The 20028-nt window shown below is 43.0% G+C and overlaps 1 protein-coding gene across 3 annotated transcripts in view; it reads left to right on the top strand.

The window, feature by feature from the left end:
- Positions 1–2581: 2581 nt before the first annotated feature.
- GAB2 (GRB2 associated binding protein 2) overlaps positions 2582–20028 on the top strand; it is a 191441-nt gene continuing 173994 nt past the window's right edge. For all 3 annotated transcript variants that reach the window (XM_044258444.1, XM_044258445.1, XM_044258446.1), the window contains exon 1: positions 2582–2693. In XM_044258444.1, coding sequence (XP_044114379.1) covers positions 2619–2693 — 75 coding nt within the window. In that variant the 5' untranslated portion in view covers positions 2582–2618. The remainder of the gene's footprint in view (positions 2694–20028) is intronic.

The following is a 20028-nucleotide window of genomic DNA, read 5'->3' on the forward strand; positions in this document are numbered from 1 at the left end:
CCTCCTATGTGTGCAGCCTGAGCAGGGTACCGGCAGTTAAGTATTGAGAAAGGCGGGGTTGGGAGGTAAGAGAGCACCAAGAAGAGCCCTTTTTTCTAACTTTTAGGAAAGGAATGGTATGTTCATAGAAGACTCCCTGAAGCTGACTTAAGTTTCCCCCACTATCCAAAAGCTTGCTTTATACCCCTTCACTTTTACAAAAGTCCTGCATTTCTACTTGGTTTTGCCCAGCAAAAGAAATGTGAGGAGGATTTTCACTTTTAGTAGATGTTAACTGCTTTTTCATTTTACCCCATGTCAGCTTACTGGGAAGTTTCATGGGAACACACCACTTTAGGATTGTGGGAAGACCTGTACTCTGTAACTTGTTTTTCAAGGCCCCTCCTGTCACTGGCCCAAAACATCAAACTTTTCTATTTCCACATGGAATTTTAAATAACGGGGAGCAGAGGGTCTCTTGCAAAACAACGTAAGACCCCCAAGGGCTTCTGGCAGAAAGGAGCCCAACCACCAACTAACCATTTCTGAACCAGTTCCCAGTCTATCTTGAATCACAGAACTATCAAAGAGTACGTATTAGAAGACTACTCTTCTAGGGAAAGGCAAGGCATCTGTATGCAGGACTTGCATCACACACCTCAGCGGCAAACAAACCATGCAGATCTCTCAGACTGCAATCATTGGGACTTGGCACCATGACTCAGATGTGAATGAAGTCAGAAAGATTGCTTTATTTTGCTTGGGAGCCACCGCCTCCTGATTGATTTGGCAGACTTGACTATTTTGATATTTGTCTCACAGGGTTTCAAGATACTTAAAGCAAGAGGTTAAAACAGCTGTAATTCTAGTGGTGGCCCTTCATCGTGGCTTGAAGATCTCTCAGCTGGAAGGCTAAGGGAGCTCTGGTCCCAGCCATAGCCTCATACATTCTTCTGGCTTTATGTTCAATCCAGCAGCACAGTGGATAGTGAAGAAAGTCAATGAAATGATGAGTGAAGGGGAGCTGATCTCTACCTCTCAGGATGCTCAGAAAAGCTAAGCAGAGAGTAAAGGATTGGCTTTTACAACCTGATTGAAGAGTGTCTACGCTCTACAACCCAGGCAAGATCTGTAAAATCAGAACAATGTCCGACAGCTTCAAACAACTAGCTTTCCTGCACAGCGACAGGAAAATGAACAAAAATAGCCTTGGTCTTAAGTTGTATGGGAAGTGTGAGATGGTGTTTCTCCCACTCATCTGCCCCACAGCACAGCACCCTATGATAAAATGGGTTACTCTCCACTTCCCAGAGAAGTTGGGGGAGGACCTACCTTTTAATGTTGCTCTAAAGGTACTTTGTGAGTTGAAGAGAGCCCTGACCAAAGGTGGGGTTTACTACTCCACCCTCCCTCTGAAGTACTGTTATCAAGTGTGTGCTTACGCATACTTGATTTCAGTTAAACCTCACCACAACGCAGTGAGAAAAGTATCATCAGATTCCAATTTTCATATGGGCCCCCAGAGAGGTTTTATAACCTGTGTCAGTGAGTTGGAACTCTGGGGAATTTTGACCCCAACTTCTTGTACTACACCACCTTGCTTTCTAATTCACTATGAAATAAATTGACTCATGTTTGCTTCGATTCTGCAAATCACACCAATGTTCTCCTGAATTATTTTTCCCAGAGGCAATGCGGGAGCCAGCTGGACTTTATTTCCTGGTAATAAGAGGCCCCCAAGTTGATCTGTAGGCACTAAAGCAATTACCCCACTTTAAATAGCAGATGAGCAAGACCACCCTTGCCCCACCCCTAGCCCCAGCATTAGAAACTCGCCTCTTCATTGTACAGGCTTTGGGATTTTAGGCTACCTGCAAAATGGGAATAACACGGCTCATCCAATTTGTACATTTGTGAAGACAGTCATGTAAACAGGGAATTGTAAAAGCACCCAACACGTCACAGTCTGTTTTCTCCTTTGCTTCTCCCGCTAAGGGGGTGCGAGAGTTAATGAAACTCTTGCTGGGAAGCGGATCACTAATTCCTGCTTGAACCTGACGCACTGAAACCCGAAACTCGAAATGGGTAGCAAACGCCAGCAGCCCTTGGGTCCCTGACGACCCTCTGTGAAAAATCGATTCGTGATCCAGGGCGCGCAGCCCCTTCCCTTTACCCCACCCAAACTCCCACCAGGGGCGCGGCCGCCTCCAGCGCTTGCAGCTGAGGCTCGGAGCGGAGGGGAACAAGACCCGCGGGCGGGGCGGGCGGCAGGCTCCGCGGTCCGAGCAAACCTCGGGCCTCCCGGGTCCCAAGAAACGAAGCAGTGTTTGCGTCTTTGAAGGCGGCCCGCCGGGGGGCGCGGCGGGCTGTGGGCGTGGCGAACGCGCACCGCCCTTTTTCCTGCTGTGGCGCCCCCGCCACACTCCCGACTGGGTGTGCGCGCGGGCCCGGGAGCGCGCAGGGAGAGCGGGAGCGCGCCAGGCAGCCGGGCCCGCGCAGCGCCGCCTCGTCCTCGCCCCGCGGCCGCCAGCCGCCCGGCCCCTCCCCTCCCCCGCGAGCTGCGCACCGCCGGCCGGCTGACCCAGCGGCCCGCGCCCTTGTCCGGCCGACCCCGCGGCGGGCTCCCGGCGGCTGGCAGCATGAGCGGCGGCGGCGACGTGGTGTGCACCGGCTGGCTGAGGAAATCGCCCCCCGAGAAGAAGTTGAGGCGCTATGTGAGTGCGGGCGGCGAGCGGGTGCGGCCGCGGATGGCGCGGGTGGGGGGCGCCCAGCGGCCTGCCCGGGGGCTGGGGGCTCCGGGAGGGGCGGCGCCCGACCGGGAGGGCGGACCCTGGGGTCCCGGGGGGCGATGAGCGGCCGGCGCGCCCCGCCGCTCGGGGCTGTGTGGGGCACCTGCACACCTGTCACAGGTGCGCCGCGGAGGGGCGGAGCGGGCGGGCAGGTTGAGGCTGCGGCTCCTTCTCCGCGGGGCGGGCGCGGCGGCGTCGACCCCCCTAGCCGGCCTCCGGGTAAACTAAAGACAGTATTGAAGTTTGTATTGATTGTTTTTGGAGACCGAGAGAGTTGATTCCCGGGGCGGGGGGGGGACCATAGTAACCGCGGGCGGCTTCAGCCGCGGGGACTGGGGGACTGGGCAGGAAAGGGGGGCGCAGTCTGCGGGGCGGCGCAGCCGGGTCCCCACAAAGGGCGAGGCGCCTCACACCCTTTCCCCCTTCCCTTTCTCTGCCCGCCCCTCCCGGGTGACCGCCTGCTTCCTTCCAGTCCACAGCCTCTGCATCACGGGCAGCGTCAGCGGCATGTGCAGCCCTTGTATTAAGTGACTCATTTGTTTGTCCCCCTTTTCCCCTTTATTCTGTATGTCTCTCACATACATCCCCCCCTCCCCACCCCACGATGGTGACACTGCAGTTTGGTCTGGGATAAGTGGCCGGGTTTTGTTCGGTCCTTGGTGCCTGGGGTCGAGAGAAATCCAGGTTCTCAGTTGCCAGGTGGTGTTTACCGAAATTGCTGGGACAGCCTCTCCCTTCTGGGTGAGGAACTGGCAACATCGAGGGGAAGGTGGTATACAGTCTGGTGGGGAGGTCTGGCTAACCCCTCCCCGCGCCCCACGCCTTGCCTGATGGGGTCAAAGTACAAGATGGTGCTAATTACAATCAGCCCAGGGCTCTTTGCGGGCGTTTGGAAATGGAAGGTCGGTAAAAGGTGTCAAGGTCTCTCATCGGTTCCCTCTTCACTTCCCGGTGAAATGCCCTTGTTAAACTGACTCTTGGTGCTGCTGGACTCTCTGGGATCATTCCCACAGCATGAAAGTGAGCTGTTGCCTTCCAGCTGCAGTGCATCAAGGGAGCTCTGAATAGACCCTGCCCTCTGTCAGCTGCACCAGTGGCTGTCCATGGGGGAAGAGGCAGAAGCTTACCAGAGTTTCCTGTCTTGGCTCCCCAGATCAGAACTGAGGGACTTCTGGCCTCTGGATTGAGGAAGTGACATTCTGTTTTTCAAAGGAAGTGTTGTTGGGGAGTGCAAGTTTGTGTGTGTGTGTGTGTGTGTGTGTAAATGAAAGCAGGCTCTTAATTAAATCACTTGCTGAGAAGACTCTGTTTTTAACAATGACTTTTCAAAGTGGACATAGATTTAAAATACAGTAGGGATGAGGCAATGAAGTGTTCATCTCAGTTCTAAAGCTCATTTTTCAGGGATGCCCAGGTAGCCGAAGCAGTACAATTACTAAGAAAGAAACTTTTCTTCTTTTCAGAGTTGTATCAGCTCCTTAGGAAAGGTGAATTTTTATGTTAGGTTAAGGATGCATAATTTGCTATTTATGTCTTTATAAATGAAGGAACAAAACAAAAGAAAAAATCTTTGGCCCTGAAGAGTTTCTGAAACTATTAGTAAAAGTGTGATAACATTACCAGCTAGTGGAATAGAGTATCCAGTGAAAATTTTCAAGTCAGAAGGCTACCCTAAAGAACCTTGAAACTTTGTTTTTGATACAGTTTGCAAACAATTTGACACCATATCTATATTTGACTGATGACTACTTCAAGTCTATCACCCAGACTCTTTATGGCCCATTTCTCTGGTATTTTTGCTCTCAAGCAACTGTAGCTTAAAAAAAAAAGAAAGTAAGAAAGAAAGAAAAGGAAAAAAAAAAAAAAGCTTGGAGTATTCGGAATCAAGAACCTTTTTCAGCCATCTGATGTACTGAACACCCTACCGGTCGTATGATGACCTCAGCCTCTTTCCCGACATCTTTGCAGCTACAGCCCATAGACCTCTGATCAAGCTAGTAACGGCTTTTCTTAGGTTTGGGGGTGATGTGTTCCATTGGTGTGACTGGAAGTCTCCCCTACTGTAGGAGTTCAGTTCCCTTGGTTAAAACTGAGCTGATCTGTTTGCCTAAACTCATGTCTGACCCCAAACTTGTCTTTACATCTTCTTTTTGCGCGTTGAGAATTTTTGCACCTTGTTTTAAGTTAGAACTTTGTCAGTTCCCTCTGTTCGCTAGTAGCAATCTAGGAGACAAGAAATTCCCAGCTCTGCTGCTAAACACACACCCCAAAATAGCTTCTTATTCTGTTATATATCATAGGCATGTGCTATTATGGATTCATAAGTCTTCATTTTAAGACTATACCAAGCATCTGAAATAAAGAGAAAAGTTAAGGAAATAGATTGCAACTTACAATTAATTTTAAAAAATTCTTTCTACTTTGAGGAGGGGGTAGGTTTAGGGGGAAAAACAACTTAATAGAAGCTATGACAAATGTTACCAGGGATTAGGTTTAGGGATTTTTTTAAATCACTCTTTTCTAATTTATTAATCATAGAAATATGTAGAGATCTTTTCAATATTGCTGTGAAAAATTGGGGGAATTACAAAAAGGGACATGTGGAAAATGATGAGTATTGCCTCTGGGTCATCATGATACCATTGCAGTAGAAGGCTAGCAGAACAGCCCTCCCATCGTGCTGTAATATGCCTGTATATGAGTGTGTGTATGTGTGTGTGTGTGTATGCACACACACACATAAATACACACACACGTAAATAAGGCTGAAGCCAGATTTTTTTCAAGGAAAAACATTTTATGACCCACACTGCTCTAATTTTCTATTAATTTCACTGGGTTAGTAGATTTAAGGGAAAAGATTGGTAGTAACACTGCCCTCTAGTGGCTAATTTAGAGAAAATTGTGTATTGTTTCTAAAGAACAACTGAGGCAAGGAAATGGTTTATTTTTGTTTTATTAAGTAAACTTAATTATTAAGTATCTGTGTCTCAGACACTGGATTAGATTCTGGGAATAAAAATTGAGCCATTGCATTAATCTTAGCAGATGACCTTGCTTATTCCACAAAGAACATTGGAGATATCAGAGCGTAGCTATGTGCACATACTACAACCATATTTCCAAATTTACCTATATCTGCATGGTTCCTTTACCTTTCCCTCTTTAGAGTGGGTGAGGTGCCTGCCCCTTCTTTGGGGGGGACAGTTGAGATAATAGAGATAATGACCTGAGCTCATGTCCAGGTGCCCTGATCAGGTGCCCCTTCTCCTTGAGCAGTTCTGCTACCTATGCTTTGGATCATATCTCATTCTGTCTGTTCAGATCATTATTACCCTTTCTATCATGAATCTTCTGTATCTTTCCCTTGAGCTCTCTCTTTCCATTAACATGTAGACATACTTCCCTTTGACAAAATTCTCCCTTCGTATCCCATCCCCTCCTTCTCACTGTGCTTTCTCCTTTTCATTTTTTTTTTTTTTTGCTTTCTCCTTTTCTTATTCATGGTTGTTGATACTTTTACCATTTCTCCTGCCTTCTTGTCACTTGACTCCAGTCTGAAACCTACTTTGTCATTTCACTAAAGCTGTTCTCTGAAAGGCACGAGTGACACCCAGGTCATTAAAGCCATAGGTCTGTTTTCTCACTACTCATTTTAATTTCTTCACTGCTTAGTTAATATAATAAATGCCTGACTTTTCTCCTTTTTTTTTTTTGGCTAAAAATGACCCTCTTTTTTTTTTTTTTTGCTAAATTTGCCAAATGTTTGCTAAAATGACCCTCTTTACCCCATCTTTAAAGTTGGAAGCTCATTTATAGTCACAGGGGCTATGGTGTAGGCTCTTTTCTCCTCCTCAGACATCTCGTCCATTCTCCTGGCTTCAGTTATCTTTGCATCCTGGTCATTATCAAGTTAAATTTCTATTCCTGAGTTGTGTTCTGAGCTAGAGATTTGCATATACAGTTGTTAACCGAACATATCCACTTGAATGTCTCCCAGTCATCACACACTCGCCACACCCACAACTCTCATGTATTCCTCTGCTCAGTAAATGGTGCCACTGACTACCCACTTGCTCAAGTGTGCAACTTGGGAATCAGCCTTGCCTCCTTGCCATGCACTACCCCACATCTCATCTTTTACCAAACCCACTAGTGCTATCTTAATATCTTTTTGTCCACACTTCTCCATCCCCACTGCCATGACCCTTAAGATTGTCCTTTTAATAGTCATCTGTTGAGGACTTACTCTGTGCGGGGCACAGGGCTTAGACCATTGATCTCTTAATTTAGTCTTTTAGCCCTAGGTAAAAAGCTGTGACTTGTCCAGTGTCACCTGATTTTGTCTCAAAGCCTAAGCTTTTAAAAAAAAATTATTAAACTTCTACTCCGAGGTAATCATAGATGCACATCTATTTGTAAAAATCATGGAGAGAGATATGTACACTCTTGACCCAGTTTCTCCTAATGGTAACTCTCTGCAGAACTGGAGTGCAGCATCGCCATCAGGATGTCGATAATGGTGGAGCCAAGATGTAGGACATTTCCATCACCATATGATCCTTCATGTTGCCCTTTTACTTTTACACCCACTACTCTCCCATTCTTACCCTGTCTTTAACCCACGACGACCACCAATCTCTCCTCCATTTTTATATTTTGTTATCTCAAGAGTGTTATAGAAGTGGGTTCATCCAATTTCTAACCTTTTGGGATTGGCTTTTTTCATTCAGCATAATTCTCTGGAGATTCATCCAACTTGTTGTATGTATCTAGTACATTCTTTTTTATTGCTGCATAGTATTCCGTGGTAGACATGTGCCATACTTCATTTGTTAAACTGTTCACTTATTGGCTTCATTTTTTATTTTTATTTTTTAAGATTTATTTATTTGAGAAAGAGAGAGAGAGAGGCAGGGAGAGAGGTAAAGGGAGAGGGAGACAAGCAGACTCCCTACTGAGCAGAGAGCCTGACACTGGCCTTGATGCCAGAACCCTGAGATCATGACTGGAGCTGAAATCAAGAGCCTGACACGTAACTGGCTGAACCACCCAGGCGCCCCTTGCTTATTGGTTTTAATTTCCATTTCCCTATGGTTAATGATGTCGAACATCTTTTCAGGTGATTATTTGCCATTTGTTTATCTTCTTTGGTCAAATGTCTCTCTAAGTCTTTTGTCCATTTTCTTTATGAATTTTTTTAAGTTTTTATTGAAGTAATCTCTATACCCCGTGTAGGGCTTGAACTCACGACCCTGAGATCAAGAGTTGCAGCCTCCCCTGACAGAGCCAGGCAGGCACCCCTGGGTTGTTTATTTTTGAGTTTTAAGAGTTCTTTATATGTTCAAGTTACTAGTCCTTGTCAAATAATGTGGCTTGCAGATATTTTCTCCCATCTGTATCTTGTTTTCATCCATTTAGCAGGGTCTTTAACAGACCAAAAGTTTTTATTTTGAATAAATTTTATTTTGAATTTATCAGTTTTTCCATTTATGAGCTATACGTTTTTTGGTCAAGTCAAAGAACTCTTTGCTAAGCTATAGGTTGCAGAGCTTTTCTTCCTCTTTTCCCTAAACATTTTTTAGTTTTAAGTCCATGATCTGTTTTGAGTTTATTTTTGTGTAAGTTGTGAAACTTAGGTTGAGATTTTGTTGTTTTTGTTGTTGATTTTTGTCATTGGATGCCTAGATGCTCTAGCTCCATTTGTTGGCAAGACCATGCTTCCTTTATTGAACCGCTTTTGAACCTTTATCATAAATCAGCTGGGCAATCTTGCATGGGTCGGTTTTCTGTTCTGCTCCATTATTCTATGTTTCTGTCCTACTTGCCACTACCACATGGTCTTGATAACTAGAGCTATATGGTAAGTCTTAAAATCTAGTGGACTGATTTCTCCACTTTATTCCTGACCAGGTTAATCTTACTTTTTTTTTTTTTTAAAGATTTATTTATTTATTTATTTATTTAACAGAGAGAGAGAGAGAGAGATCACAAGTAGGCAGAGAGGCAGGCAGAGAGAGAGGAGGAAGCAGCCTCCCTGCTGAGCAGAGAGCCCGTTGCGGGACTCGATCCCAGGACCCCGAGATCATGACCTGAGCCGAAGGCAGCAGCTTAACCCACTGAGCCACCCAGGTGCCCCAATCTAACTTTTTTTTAAGAAAAGGTAAATTTGAAAAGTCAGCTCATCATTAGAAAATTTGAACAATATTAAAGAATAAATAAAAATTAACTATAATCTCCTTGGTCTTGAATTTTTCTTTACACTTATCTTTTCAACATAGAATGTAAACATAGCAAATATGTTAGTTTAATAATTTATCAGGCAGCCATTATATGCCAAGCACTCAAGTTCTGGGAGTACCAAGAAGAAGAAAAGTCTTGCTGCAGAGGTCGCCGTAACTAGAAGTAGGTCAAGAGAAGAAAGTCTTCCAGCCAGTGAGACCACTGATTGTGTAGGCCCTAAGCAAGGAACTACAGAGTGCGTCAAGGGCACTAAAAAGAATTTGGTATTGCTGGACCATCTACAGGATGATGTAGATAGTGGGCTGTGAAAAGAACACATTGTGGGATGCCTGGGTGGCTCAGTTGGTTGAGTGTCTGCTTTCTGCTCTGGTCATGATCCCAGGGTCCTGGGATAGAGCCCTGCGTCAGGCTCCCTGTTCAGTGGGGAGGCTGCTTCTCCCTCTGCCTGCCTGCCTGCCTGCCACTCTCTCTCTCTCTCTCTCTAACAAATAAATAAATAAAACCTAAAAAAAACAACAACACATGGGTTGGTAAGAACAAGGAAGAGGTATAAATGGCCAACAGGTACATGAAAGGGTGCTCAACATCGTTAATCAGGAAAATGCAAATCAAAACCATAATGAGATACCACCTTACACCTGTTAGAAAGGCTGTAATTAAAAAGAAAACAGTAGGGAACTTCCTCAGAAATTAAAAATAGAACTATCATATGATCCAGCAAGCCACTTCTGGGTATATATCCAAAGGAAATGAAAACAGGATGTTGAAGAGACATCTGTACTCCATGTTCATTGCAGCATTATTCACAATAGCCAAGATATGGGAACAACCTAAGCATCTCTCCATGGATAATGGATGATGAAGGTGTGTGTGTGTGTGTGTGTGTGTGTACACTGTGCTTGGTATTTTCTGAACATTCTTCATCCACAAGAAGGAAAGAAATCCTGCCATTTGCAACAACATGGATGGAACATGAAGACCTTATGCTAAGTGAAATAAGTCAGAGAATGGGAAATACTGTATGATTTCACTCATATGTGGAATCTTTTAAAGCTGAGCTTGTGAGAGTACCTGGCTGGCTCAGCTGGAGGAGCATGTGACTCTTGATCTTGGGGTCATGGGTTCGAGCCTCAAACTGGGTGTAGAGATTACTTAAATAAATAAAACTGTAAATGAATAATAACAAATAAGCTGAACTCCTAGAAATAGTAGAATGGTGGTTCTTGGAAGTTGGAGCATGGGGGAAATAAGGAGATGTTAGTCAAAAAGAACCAACTTCCAGTTAAAACATGAATTAAGTTCTGAAGGCCTCATGCCCAGCATTGTGATTGCAGTTAAGGTGTACCATATAGTATACTGGAAAATCACTAAGTAGATCTTAAATGTTCCCATCAGAAAAGAGAAATGGTAATTATGTGTTGTGATGTGTTTGCTGGTGCTGGTGGTAATCCTATTGCAAGGTATAAGTGTATCAAGCCGTTGTTACACACCGTAAATTTATACAATGTTATGTGTCAATTAGATGTCAATAAACCAAAGAGAAAAAAAGAACGAGGGAGAAGGAGGTCTTCAGAAATAAGCGAATTTCAGATTTGTTTCTAAACCGTCCTAAGAAGCCAGGGCTTTATTACAACAGGCTTTTGGAGTATTTAAATAAAGCTTATGTCTCATCCAAATTCCTGGGACAGATAACCAGGTGGACATTCCTCTAGCTGCTTTCTGTTCTGTGGTCCTAATCACTGGATTGATTCCTTGATAGTGTTTGTGACTTCAAAGGGACGGCTCTAACTCAGGGTCAGTCACTGAGATGCTTATCACTAGCAATGGATCAAAATTCCTCCTTTGGAATCAACCATATGTCTGTCGACAGATAAATAAATGCATTTTACAGAAATAGACCCACTGGACTATTATTCAGCTCTAAATAAGAAGGAAGTTCTGACATGTGGACATGCTACAACATGGGTGACTCTTAGTGACATTATGCTAAGTAAAATAAACCATTCGCGAAAGGACAAGAGCTATGGGATTGCACTTTCATGAGGCACTGAGAGGAGTCCGGTTCATAGAGACGGAAGGTAGAATGCTGGTTGCAGGGAGAGGGGAGTGGAAGCTATTGTTTAATGAGTGCAGATTCACTTTCGCAAGATGAAAGTTCTGGGGATGGATGGTGATGGTGACAATAACGTGCATACTTAATGCCAGTGAAGTGTACACTTACCAGTGGTTAAGATAAATGTTGCGTGCATTTTACCACAATTTACAAAGAACAATTTACAAATTTACAAATTACAAATTTACAATTTACAAAAAACTCCTCATTTGCTAAGAGTTGGTATGTGGCCCAGCTAATACTTTCTAACCCAAGAGAAAAAGACAGGCTAGAATCTCCATAGCCTTGGATGAGTATGGAATGTTCTCTCAGGGATATCTGAGGAACAGAGGCAGTAAAATTGTACAAAGCAGGAATGCACGCCTGCTGCTTTGCTTAATGAAACAACTTTGATGTTGCTTTCTATTTTGCATTGGGCTTTCTCTAGCTGGAAGGGAATAGTGGGCTATGATAACGTCAAGCTTATGAGAAATGCTGAAAAATAAAGGTTCCTGAGCAGGTTATCGCCTGTGTCCAGGTAATGTTGACAAGCATTTATGGAGTATGGTTTGTGTCCTTTGTCTTCCCCAGAGAATAAATCAATACTCAACCCTGGCTTCAAAGAACCAGCAGGCCAAGGAGACCAGAATTACACATTTAAAACAGATCAATACCTTTACAGAGAGATACATGGTCCAGGGAGCATGTTCATGAGGGCAAGAGCTATGGGCATGAAAAAAGATGGAAGGGCTTCCTGGAGTAGGAGGTGGGCATATGAATTGGGATCCAGGAAGGATTGGGGCCCAGGAAGGAACATAGCAGTTGAAGTAGGAAAGGGGCAGTGCACATGGGTTGGGAGCATGGGGCAGTGAAATTCCATCCACAGGGGAGTCTGAGGTAGAAATCAAAAGAGATTTGAAAAGTAAGGGGAGAGCAGTGGGAGATAATCCATGAAAGGCTTTAGATGATAGAACATTTATTAATAAAGAGCATCACTCTAAGTCAGTGAGTCTTTGCCTCTCAGGCTCTCCTTCAATGTGAAATATCACTGGCATGTTGACCTAGTTTGTCTTCAGAAGACCTCTTATTATTTCAGAGGCCGTTGGGTCCTGGAGTAAATGACTTGATACTCTGAGCCTGTTTCCTTGTCTATAAAACTGGTGTAATATTTTTTACAGGGCTAAAGAATTTACTAGGATATCAAGTGAAAAAAAGTCTTAATGCGTTGCCTAACCCAGAGTAGATATTTAATATTGGGGGATGCAGCAATAGGGGCTGATGTCAATTGATCATTGTTAACCCTCTTATTGGAACTCTGAACATGAGCATGAGTGTTTCACATCCTTTTCAATTTTGGGCCAGACCTGAATTTTATAGTATCAAAATGTAAGTGGAATTTCTAAGCTAGATCTGACATCAAGTTTTAGGAAGTTACATTTTCCCTGAAAGGAACATCTCAAGCATCTCCTGACCTTAGGGAATAAAACCTTATGGGGGTTTGTCTGAAGCTATAACTTTGGCCAGTCCCTGGGAAACTTGTGTGTGCTAGGGGATGTGGAGATCAATGTGTGAGATTCTGAAACCCATGTTCAAAAATGTTCCGAAAATGTCCCAGTAAGCAGTAATCCTTTAAGCCCAGATGTCCCTCCACCCTGTAGGCCCCTCCAAAGTGAGTCCTCTTCTTGGCTTGTTTCCATGGCGTTTTTCCATCTCTAGTTCAGCATTCTCACAACAGGCTTGCATTGGTCTCCCTTTGCCACATGATGGGCACTTTACATGATCATGTTAAGTGTCTCACTCAGAGCCTGATACAGGCTTGGAGCCACTTGTCCAGTACCAGCTACAAGGAAGGCCAAGTGCTTGTCATTTATTCTCAACAACCTCCTCCCTTGTCCACCCCCACCTTTATACTTGCTTCTTACTGTTTGTCTGCTAATTGTGAAAATAGCGAGTGGGTCCCTTAGGATCCTTCAGAGTAATTAGGGCTTTTTTTAGTGAGTTTAGTTTAGTGAGATTACATATATAAATACATTAGATTGTTTGGATCTTTTCTAGTTCTTTTTAAAAAAAAAATTAAAGATACCCTGATAGGAAGAAGTTGAGAGGCAACATGGGGAGCTTGGAGGGTAGGAAAAGAATAAATGAAACAAGATGGGATCGGGAGGGAGACAAACCATAAAAGACTCTTAATCTCACAAAACAAACTGAGGGTTGCCCGGGGAAGGGGGGTAGGGAAAGGGTGGTGGGGTTAGGAACACTGGGGAAGGTATGTACTATGTAAGTGCTGTAAAGTGTGTAAACCTGGCGATTCACAGACCTGGACCCCTGGAGCTAATAATACATTATATGTTAATAAAAAAATAAAAAATTATTTTAAAAATTTAAAGATTTTATTTTTAAGTAATCTTTATGCCCAACATGGGGTTCACAGTCACAACCCCAAGATCAAGAGTTGCACACTTCACCGACAGAGCCAGCCAGGCGCCCCTCCTTGTTTTCTTATCGATGCTCATGTTGTAATATCTTTAGCCAGTGGCTAGAATATCTTTGGCCTTCTGAGTGCTTTCAACATGACCTTTCTAGTATTTGATAGCTTCTTTGTTATCTGGTATGGCAAGATATTTCAGGTTTGTCTCGTACATTTCCTGATCCAGACCTAGGATTAGCCATTTGCTCAAAGAATCCTTTTCTTTGAGTAAAAATGTTATCTGGAGACCCACATGGGCATTACGGGGCTCTTATTGCTGTTGGATCAGTCATACATATAATTTTACATGGTTATGAACATCGTGAACTATCACATTATACTCTGCTTTTTTTCACAATCCACCACTGTGAATATTTTTCACTCATACTTAGTATTTTCTCCAGTTTTTAATTATGAAAGACTTCAGTCATACACAGAAGTAGAGAAAATGGTCTAATGAACACCAGTACACACAGTTTCAAATACTATCAAGATTTTATCACCTTTGTTTTATCCCTTTTACTCTTTCTTTGCTGGAGAATTTTAAAGCTGACCCTGAACATGTACACAAGTCTTAAAAGTAGCAGGTAAATGAGCACACTGTACCTTATATATGGTGTACATGTCCTTTGTGTCTCCAGTTGTTCACTGTGATAGACTGTACAGAGCTCTTCTGCTGTTTAGGTAGAATTTCTGAGAATTTCACCCCAGCTGATGAGCCACGACATTTAAGTATCCTACAGTATCGCTGCCTCTTACTTGGAAGATGTTCTTGGACAGGCTATCACTGTGTCTTTCCTTCACTTGCTTTGGAAGAATGTTCTGGTTGGAGCTCTGCTGGCTTATAAAAGCAAGGGAAAGTGCTAAGTTTTATGATAGTAGGCTGATTTCCTTGTAAGGATTATAGGAATGAGTCTGTTGCTTTGATCTTTTGGTACAGTTTTCTACAGGAAAAATGGTTATACAGCAGCTAGGTGTATATATATTTTTTTCAGATATCAGCTGAGACTATAGTGTGTTGAGTTTAATGCCCTTTAGAAGTCTTTCTGAATATATTCTCATTAATAACAAGTAGTAAGAGTCTACAAAGTCCATGCTGATCCCCTTCGAGTTTATAATCTTGCTGGGGAATGTGCTTGAATTCTAATGGCAGGCCATACACCAAAGACCAGTGCTGCAAGGGGCCCAGGAGAGGTTGATCTAGCCCGGTCAGTGAGTTCTTTCACATGACCCATGTTTGTATTTCACTTGCTGGGTAATCTGCAGTCTCACATTTCTACACTGATCTCCTGGTATGTTCTTAAGACTCCTTTCACGTGTCACCTAGTGGCTGCCTTTGATCCTGCCCTCCGTGTAAGAATGAGTTCCAGAACCCATTCTCCTCGCTCTTGGGTTGTTATGCCTTAGTACCAGTGACTAACTGTTCGTTTAGCTTCTAGAGCGCGACACAGTCTTTGTTCACCCTTGTAGTCCCAGTACCTAAACACAGCAAGATATTGGTTGGCTCGTACTTGATATGCTCTTAAGTTTTTAATAAATATTACTTATGATTGGTTACATTTCTTTGGAGAAAAAAAGAGCTTATTTTAGATAGAACTGGATTGAAAATGCAAATTTTTTTAAACAACAAGCTTTGGGAATTTCCATGAGATAAGCTATAAAATATTTAATATTTTGTAACACTTAAATGTCACTCTTTGAATCTTGAAACAAGATTATAAAAAGCAACAATATAAGGAGCACCTGTCCTACCCCTCCTGTGGCATAAACAATGTTAACATTTTAGTGTGTTTCCCAGTCCCTTTATTTCTGTATGTGCTTTTTACAAAGAATAAGACTATCACCTTTTGTATGCTTTAATATATTGAAAATATTTTCCTGTGTTAGAAAATAGTCTTCTAAGACATGGATTTTAATGGCTGCTTAAGCAGAATAAGACAGAGCTTTTCAAGTATGTGTAATAGAAAGATAATTTAAATATTTTTATAGGTTTTTGATGTTGAATTAAATTATTATGTCATGAAAATGTCCATAAACAAACAGTATGAGATCTAAATACATACTTAGAGCTCTTCTACAATTACAAAACCAAAGCAGATTAACAAATTAAATGTAAACCTTCAGAACCAATATAATTCACATGAACAACAGTAGACATTTTGCTGAAACTAAATTGCTTCTTGAAATGGGAATGTGGCCCTCACTTCTCTGGAGCTTGTCTGTTCTGTGCCCCATTCTTCTCTCCTACTGCGTTTCTATGTTTGAACTACAGTGAAACCTTGATTCGCTTAGCAAGCCATTTGGCTTTTAATTGGTATGACCACATTATTTATATGCTGTCACCTCTGTCTTTTCTCATTAGTCACTAGTGTATGAAAATTAAAGAACTCAATACCTGATTCTAATAAGATTATAAATGCAAATGCTGGTAATCAAGAAAAAGCATTCACTTGTAAGATGATCATTCAGATGATCTAGACTATGTATTTTAAGATCACCCTTAAGGTGAAAACTCAGAATTGAAAAAAATGTTTGAAATGGACTTGCAGATCCCTGGGAGTATGGCTTTAGGCCCTATATTTTAAAATCCAGGTGTACTGTAAAAGGCGTGGGCTCGGGGTCAGCCCTGGGTTAGAAGCCAAGCTGAGCCTCCCACATGCTCTGTGATTGTGGGCAAATTTCTTTATTTCAGAGCTTTGAGTCCCCAATTTGTGAAGTGGAGATAATGTTAAGTTCAGCCAGTTAATTGAATAATTTTAACTCAGAGAGGTGTAAACTTGAATGCTTTTATCTTTGTCTACTCAAAACTCCCAACAGTGCTTTGTCAAAATCTCTACAGGATGGAACCCGTGATATCTTTGGCAGAGTCCACAGCCTTCTGGTCACTCTGGATTATTGATAGGCCACCATTGAAAAATGTCAGTATACCTAATCGGAAGCTTTTCCTCCTCCTTTTACTGACCAGACTTGTGGTTCCAGTGATAAGAAGTGGAAAAGGTAGACTTGGTTTATTTGTGCACTTCCATTCTCCCTTTCTTGTTTTGGAGAGTGTAGGGTTGGGGGACAGGTTAGGTAGTCTGTCTGGGATTCTTCTGCTCTGCCTCTTCTAGGCATGTGTAGGGATGGGCAAGAGGGAGAGGGACAGGGATAAGTGTCATTTAACTGGCCACTGGGTCCTCCTTGATGGCATTTACTGTTGCCTGACCAGCACTGCCTGTGTGTGCTCCCTACACTTATCAGCTCTTGGGAGGGTTTTCCCACTGCATGGTCTCCAGACTTGGAGAGGAAACTGATGTTAAGTTCTTTTAGGCCCTTTCAACCAATCCCTCCCTCTTTTGTAGGCCACAGCTAGGCTCCACTTACTTGCTTGACAGCACTCTTATAGGGTGGGGGAGCTGATAAGAGAGCTCAAGGCCAGCAATTTCCATGAGACTGCTTTACCCGTGGGACTCACATCCATGCCAAACAATGGGGGAACAGTATTGGTGCCCCTTCTCGCTCCATTTCTCAAAGGAGGGAAAAGCCCTGTCCAGAATGGTGCAGGGTAAATCTATAAGTTAATTGCCTGAACAGATATTCATTAGGCATTATAATTTTAAAAAGAATTCTTATCTCAAACTTTGTTGTTGTCACATCTAATCTCTGTAAGGGATTCTCTTAGAAGAGCCCTCCATAGGGGTAGGGAGACTACCACCCAAAATTCAGCACTACCCATTAGGGCATGGGATCCGTGGTTTCCTCTCTTCATCTCTGCTCTTCCTTTGTATAGTGGGGAGGGAGAGAGACAGTGCAGAGGCCCACGTGATGGTTGCGGTAGAAGGTCTCATACTATAGCTTCTTAATATGTTCTTGAATTAGCCCAGCCCTAGTTATTGACTGCTCTCCTTACCTTGTGGGAAATCTATCTCCTCTCTAATCTTAGCTGTGGGTTCTGTTTACCCTGGAAAAGTCTCACTCGGCATTCACTTCTTTAACTGTCTTATAGATTATTATATTAATAATATATATTATTATATATATTAACAAATCATAAATTTGTTAATGCCAGGTACATGATGAGCACCCTACAAATGGTAACTCTGCCATTTATAAATGGTAACAGTGCCAAATTTATCTGCCTCTTCTGTTGTTCGACATTTAGGTAGTTTATTATTTTCTGCTATTTTAAATAATGCTGTGATGATCTTTATAGCAAAGACTTATACTTTTAGGACAATTCCTGTAAATGGAATTTCTAACTCAAAGATTACAGTTATGGGGCACCTGGGTGGGTCAGTCTGTTAAGTGTCTGCCTTCAGTTCAGGTCATGACCCCTGGGTCCTGGGATGGAGCCCCACATCGGGCTCCCTGCTCAGCAGGAAGCCTGCTTCTCCTTCTGCCCCTCCCCCTGCTCACGCTCTCTCTCTCACTCTCTCAAATAAATAAATCTTTTTTAAAAAATAAGGGTCCAGTTATTTACAAGATTTCTGATACATCATACCAAATTGCCTCTCAGAAGGAATGAAGTTTTAATTCCCTGATTTTTCTCTGATACAGATAGTATAACTTTTTTAAAAGATTTTTTTTTATTTATTTGGCAGAGAGAGATCACAAGTAGGAAGAGAAGCAGGTGGGGGGGTGGGGGCAGCAGGCTCCCCGCTGAGCAGAGAGACGGATGCAGGGCTCAATCCCAGGACCCTGGGATCATGATCTGAGCCGAAGGCAGAGGCTTAACCCACTGAGCCACCCAGGCGCCCCCGATAGTATAATTTTTTTAAATACTTGGCGATTTGACAGATAAAAAAGAGTTCCTTGATTTAATTTTGATCCCTTTGCTACTGATTTGAATACATTTTTGCCTATTATTGACTCATTTTTTAAATGAATTTCTTCGTCAAATGATAGGTCATTTCTGATATAAATAGTTGATGGAATTGGGAAGGTAGACTGAGTGGCTCTGGGTAAGGTAAACAGGGAACTTAGAATAACCTGAGCAGGGAATCTCCAGCAGTAGGGAGGGAAAGACTGACCAGACCTAACCAGCCGTTCCTCTTATTTAGTGGTTCCCCCTTTTGGACCCTTTTAAGCTCTGATTCCACAGATTTCCCTCAGGCAGCCTTCTGATCTTAATTTGGTGTCAAGGCCTACCTCAGATGTCACCTTCCTCGTGCCACTTCCTGATTTCCTTCTGAGGGAGACCGTCTTCCCACATCATCTCATTATACGTCTGTACAGCTCTTATGACATGGCTATGTTACTGTGTTTTTAGATCTCTCTCCTTAATTATGTGCCCTCCTCAAAGGCAGCGATTTTTCGTATACACCTCTAAACAGACTTCTACACTTATTAAATCTAATGGAGACTCTTCTCCTATGCCCGAGGTAGAGGAGAATGGTGCAGGAGAGGGGAGTACAGTGATTGAGTCCACTTGGAGAAGAGCGGTACCAGGGAAGGCTCAGGGCAAACGACAGCGGGGGTAGGGTTTTTGAAGAATGAGTAGGAGTTCATCAGGCAGCTGGGAAAAGATCATTTCAAGTAAGGAGAACAACTTAATGATATGAGCACATAAATGCTGAGAGAAACTGCATAGATGGGGAAAGCATGAAGAATGTGGTTCAGGTGCCAACTTCATTCTCCCCAGAACCCCACCTTCATCACCTTTACTCACCACAAGCCCTTTGCTTTGTCTGGAATTTCTTCTCTCTCCCCTGACTCCTCGAACCCTCTCAAGTCATTCCACGAGTTACTGAATCCCTATCATATGTCATGTGCCAAGGAAAAGAGGCAAAATTGAGTTCATGGACAACTCTGAATGGCATCCTGGGAATGTTAGCCCCATATTGAAAATACAGACAAGAGAATGGTGTCTTACCAGATTCTTTTTGGATGACCCAGATTATAGCTGCTGTAGATAAGATAGGTATTCTTTTTTTTTTTTTTAAGATTTTATTGTTTATTTTGAGAGAGAGTGAGCACACACAAATGAGGGGAGGGGGCAGAAGGAGAGCGAGAATCTCAAGCCGACTGCACACTAAGCACGGAGCCCAACCTGGGGCTCGACCTCATGACCCTGAGCATGACCTGAGCCAAAATCAAGAGTCAACACTTAACTGACTGAACCACCCAGTTGCCCCGATAAAATAGGTATTCTTAATAATAGTGTTATAATTTACTTAGATAAACTTTTACCTCAAACCAGGCTTAGGCAGTCAGATTTTTTTTTTTTTTAACAGCTCTGCTTCTTTTCTATCAGTTCCCTTCTGTTGTTCCAGTTACTTTTGCTTCTTGATAAATCTCTGGACATAATAAAAATGCCCCAAAACTTAGTGGCATAAAATAACTATTTTGTTTTGCTCTAAGATTGTGTGGGTTATGGATGCAGACAAGGCGTGGCAGGAACTTGTCTCTGTTCCCCAGTGTCTGAGGCCTTAGCCGAGAAGACTTGGTTGGCAGAGGTTCCTCAGCCATTAGGAACTGGA

The sequence above is a fragment of the Neovison vison genome, chromosome 7 (assembly GCF_020171115.1).
Source record: "Neovison vison isolate M4711 chromosome 7, ASM_NN_V1, whole genome shotgun sequence".
NCBI lineage: Eukaryota > Metazoa > Chordata > Mammalia > Carnivora > Mustelidae > Neogale > Neogale vison.